Source organism: Glandiceps talaboti, chromosome 3, assembly GCF_964340395.1.
Source record: "Glandiceps talaboti chromosome 3, keGlaTala1.1, whole genome shotgun sequence".
In the NCBI taxonomy this organism is placed as follows: Eukaryota; Metazoa; Hemichordata; class Enteropneusta; family Spengelidae; genus Glandiceps; species Glandiceps talaboti.
Genome location: NC_135551.1, coordinates 22,353,510 through 22,358,549, shown reverse-complemented (window position 1 = coordinate 22,358,549; position 5,040 = coordinate 22,353,510). Strand labels below are relative to the sequence as shown.

The 5,040-nt window shown below is 37.5% G+C and overlaps 1 protein-coding gene across 1 annotated transcript; it reads left to right on the top strand.

Annotated features, from left to right (window-relative positions):
* Positions 1-550: 550 nt before the first annotated feature.
* LOC144432892 (NLR family CARD domain-containing protein 4-like) lies at positions 551-4,785 on the top strand. The gene is made up of 3 exons (XM_078121193.1): positions 551-563; positions 1,438-1,653; positions 2,481-4,785. Exons 2-3 carry the CDS (start codon positions 1,452-1,454, stop codon positions 3,815-3,817), a joined length of 1,539 nt encoding a protein of 512 aa, XP_077977319.1. The 5' UTR covers positions 551-563; positions 1,438-1,451; the 3' UTR covers positions 3,818-4,785.
* The last annotated feature ends 255 nt before the right edge of the window (positions 4,786-5,040 follow it).

Here is a 5,040-nt window from a genome sequence, read left to right as displayed (position 1 = left end):
TTCTATTTTCCATGTTTAATTCTGTATTTTATTGTACAGTTCGACATTCGATTACTCTGCTTCCTGTTTCATTCAACTACTACTCATTCTTCTAAACCCAATTTCACAGTTACACATTTGATTTCAGGGTTCCACTATTCGAAATTCTATTTCTCAGTTCAACATTGTATTTCACAGTTCAACATTCTATTTCTCAGTTCAACATTTTATCTTACAAATCAACATCACTACCTTCAATCTTAGTGTTCTAAATTTGATTTCACAATTAACATAACAAATTTGAATTTGGATATTCGAAATGCGCTGATACACTTGACTTACAGATTGTAAAATTGAAATAAGAATAGCAAAATGAGGAGTTGTAATTTTGTCATGGATTGGACACCATAAGATATCGAGATTAAACGGTCTAAATCTGCATCATTTGACCCTGACCTTCAAAGACCAAGTTCATATGTAGAAAATATACTGTGGAACCACTCGCCTTGTGCAAAGACCTTGCCTAATTCCGAAGACATACAGATATATAGCAAGGGCATTATCCTTTCGAAAGGGTTGCCAAGGTAATGTAGTTAAAAGCTTTACAACGTTCGTTCGACATTATATATAGTGTCGAGTGGTTGTGAGGCCTTGCAGAGATATTTTGATCGTAAAATTTGCAATGAATCTCTGGGGATCTGACGGTTCGATAACTGCAACACTCCTTTTGTTAGGGAGCGTAAACAAAATGCGTGTTTTCCATTTAGTATTTTTCACCTCCTAACTAACTGGAAAAACATATTGATGCCTAATGTCCTACTTTGGCAAAACATGACTTGGTTGGATAGGTCCAGTCTTTAGCGCAATGCCCCCGCACATTCCAGTGTATCTTGATTATTAGTTGTATTTCTGCCTAATTTTCTGTAGCCTGTCTACATCGTGATGGATACATTTCTGGGGTAAAAGTTTCCAACAGTCGACACTCAGCTTACCACATCACACACACCCGTATCGGCGAAAATATTTCCTCCGTTGTAATCATATTACATACAACAATCCCAAAGGCTGTCGTAATTTTGACCCGCCTGTACGATACTAGGGCTTCACAAATCGCCCCAAACCCACAACAATATTGCTTAATTGAAACGCCTCGTCGGTATGCAAACCTTCGTGGAAAAAAGATACCCTTGGAATTGAACATTAAGTATGTTTATATTCGTAATACTATTCAGATTTTGAATTTCTTCGTGTATGCGAGTAGTTAACTTTTATGTCTTCATTATTGTACACTGGTGGGTATGATTTACGAGGTATTGTCAAGGCTTAAGAATACTCTAACCTATTATATTTGTTGTTATTGTTATTACCATAATATAATTATAACTTTATACTCATAATGTAAGCCTGGAATTGATGGTTGTATATATTTTCCCAATAAACATTATTTTCTTTTTAAAGAGGACACGCAACGGATGACCAATCTGTGTTCACACCTAAGTGAGAGAGAGCGTAAAGAAATAAATACTAATCCACATTTCCTAATCAAGAAGCTCATAAAAAATGACTTCATATCAGAGGAAAATACCACATACCTTGAAAATCTGCTCCAACAGATAGGTCTGCGTGTGCTTGCTAAAAATGTTCAAAAGAGGTCATCATTTATCAACGATCCAGGTATGTATTGTTAAATGCATTTATTTAAGTTATGTCGGATACACAAGCAGGACTTAACATTTTCTATTCGTAAAATATTACCTTGCCAATGCATATGATGTAAATCACGTTTCGCATTCCCGCAAAACATAGTGTATTTTCCCGCTGATCCCTGCTAAATAAAACGGACTCTAGATCTTTGATTGGCTCTTGCTATTAGTCTAAGAAGCTGGTTGCGTGGGGACATCTGTTATAATTGTGTTAAGTGCAGTCATAAATAGGCTGGTGGTTTATGACGATGGAGGATGCCGTGTACTATCTACCATGCCAACATAGTGTACATACATCGATGATAACAAAGAGAGTGTGGCCTATAGAAGCTTGTGGTTGTAGGCTTTAGTTTTAATAATTTGCAAAATTATTAGCGAAATTTACCCCTTACATTAGTCCCTCGGCTTACATCCGGTTAAATGTACTCTGTCTCTTACAGAGGCATTCAGTTCACATCTGGTTTATTCGTGCAAGTCGGCCTTTCTGAACCTTGAATTGATCACAACCATGTACATTTTCCACCATTCATTTTTGGATATTAACTTCGCAAAAAGACTTGAGGTTTAAACTATCCCAGAAGGACCTGTGCGATAATCTATACATTATAAACAGTCAATCATGAGTTGATATTATTGTGATGCATTTTACACGTCGATCTGGATTAAGTATATTGATCATTAGAAACAGATTCTATAATAAGCGATATCCATATCAGATCTCTTGCGCGCATCGCTGCTTAAAATATGCTTAACCTAGTAAATGGCACTTATAGTTGAAACTGTTTTTTTTTGTTTCAGACAGACCATGGTGTGAACCTTACAAGCTACCAGATCAACTAAAAATAAAATACCGTGCATTATATAAAAAGTTTGCACCGATTCCCTGGAATCCTGACCACTGCGTAGCATTTTCTGAAATGTATGTCCCAGGTGTGCTGTCCGTGAAAGAAAACTATCTTCGGGACCCCCTGCCATATACAAATAAGAAAGACATCTTTGATCGATTACAGCAAAGGGACAAGGACTGCACTCGTGTTGTGGTTCTTGGTTCACCTGGCGCAGGAAAATCTATGTTCTGTCAAAAGCTGGCTTATAGTTGGGCGAAAGGTGAGCTACCAGCATTTAAACTGGTCATCTTACTTCAAATGAAAGACTTAGATGGCTCTCTCCTTGACTATGCTGTCGATACTATCGCATCTCTTGATATCAATATACACCCCTCTCACTTCCGGGATTTCATTCGCGAGAATGGGAAAAAGGTATTATTTTTGTTAGATGGTATCGACGAAGTCAAAAGTATAGCTTGGTCGAAGTCTGATGTTGTCGATGTTATTTCAAAGAAAGCGTTGTCTACCTGTATGGTTCTATCTACAATGCGCCCTCACCAAGCAGATATAGATCTGTCAAACAACATGATGATTGAGATCACTAGCTTTGATGAAGATGCCACAAAACGTCTGATAAATAACTACCTATACAAAGACCAAAGAGAGTTTGGCGATATCAGGGTGGAAACTTTTACTACAAAGATTAAAGAGTATATGAAAGGGAGGGACGCAGAGCTTATGTCTTATCCTTTACATGTATCGTTTTTGTGCACGATGTGGCTTGATCATGAATACAGCAGAAAGTTACATGAAGGAGAGTTTTCCTTTCCAAGTAATATCGCTGAGTTGTACACAGAAGTTCTGCAGTGCATCCTTCGACGATATTGTACTAAAAACAAGATAGACATGAAGGATGGCATCGTGCCAAAACACACCGAAGCATTGGTTGAAAGTATAGCTAAAGCAGCGAACAAGGCTCTCATCGACGGGAAGCAGAGATTTGAGGTAGATTCTATACCTGTTGAGGCTCAACCTCTTGGATTACTAGTGAAGGATTATGGGTTTCCATTAGTGAATCCAAAGAGAAGATGCTTCTTTTACCACGGACTCTGGATGTACTATTTTGTAGCATATTACATCTGTAAATGCACAAAAGACAACACCTCGCGTAGGGAGAGAATCGAAGAAATCGAAAGCCTTGACAAATTTCATGAAGTTGAGATCTTTCTCTCGGAGATGCTTCCAAAGTGGAGAGATTTGTTACAACCTGGTTACGCAGACAGAAGACAAATGTATAACATTGTCTAAAAGGATTGCCGAATATTTATGAATTTTAATTCAGACAACTATAGAAACACTCATCTACCTGTATTGTTAGATCTGACATTGTTCGTCAAGGTCAGGTTTCAAAAGCCGATATTACAAAAGTGTAGACCTTAAGATTATCGCTGTAAAACACACATATCTAACGTTAATTCACCTCTAGAACCACTGCAATCAGCGTACATAGCACTGAGACTAGTACTCACAACGATATATGCATGGTACTTGACAGAGGATATTCATTTGTCATTGTGTACTACTCGTTCTCTGGCTGTCAGTTGCTTTTGATACAATAGACCATGACATACTCATCCCAAGGTTGTCAAATCTAGACATCACGAGCGTTCCATGAGAATGGTTTGAAACGCACAAATCTATATATATGGACAGTATCTCCAAACCTCAATATCTACACTTCGGCATCCCTCAGGTCTCTTTACCTCATTGTATTCTGTTTTTACATGCCCCTACTTGCAAAATTTTACAAGTTGTCCGGTATCATAACACGACCTTTCACTTCAATGCAGATGTCAATCAGTTCTACCGATACTTCTCTCAGGTCGCCGCCTCCACAACGCACTGTTACAAGGATGGAAACCACTGCGCGGGACAGCAACATGACCACACCCATAGCAACAGACAAAATGATCGCGTAGATTGCAAAGACAACAACAGGGTTGGATAGGCAATTGGATAATCATTCAGCAAATGAACACCTAGCGTGGATCAGCATGTGGGTAGACATTTTTTAAAACAGCATCATAGTTGTGCTACAACGCTATTGGCGCTATTTTTTGTCTATGTCTTTTTTGTGTACTGTAAATAGTAGCTAGTGTTTTTTACCAACCTTGCCCAGAGGCAACTTCACACATTCTTCATATAATCTACAAAATTATGATACACTTTGTTGACATTTGATGACATCGATAAAGACGTATCATTTGTGATAAAAGTTTATTGCTACATGAATTTTATATTCTTTTATGTATATTTAACATTATAGTGAGTGTTAATAATAATCAAACAATGAAACGTCCAAAAGCAGTCAATATCAATATCTGCAATACAGTAGCTATAATGTGGTCAAATGATTTAAATGTGTGTATTGTGAAATTTACATTGGATTACAACCTGTATACTTAATAAAAACCCGAATTCTGATTCATACAATAAAACGTTCTGCAGCTGACCGTTTGTGTTATTACGCC

What these genes read in the sequence shown, in the direction of transcription:
- LOC144432892 (XM_078121193.1), top strand. Translation starts at nt 1,452, where the DNA reads ATGACCAATCTGTGTTCACACCTAAGTGAGAGAGAGCGTAAAGAAATA. An exon ending in ATCATTTATCAACGATCCAG is followed by an intron (nt 1,654 to 2,480) that starts GTATGTATTGTT and finishes TTTTTGTTTCAG; the next exon opens with ACAGACCATGGTGTGAACCT.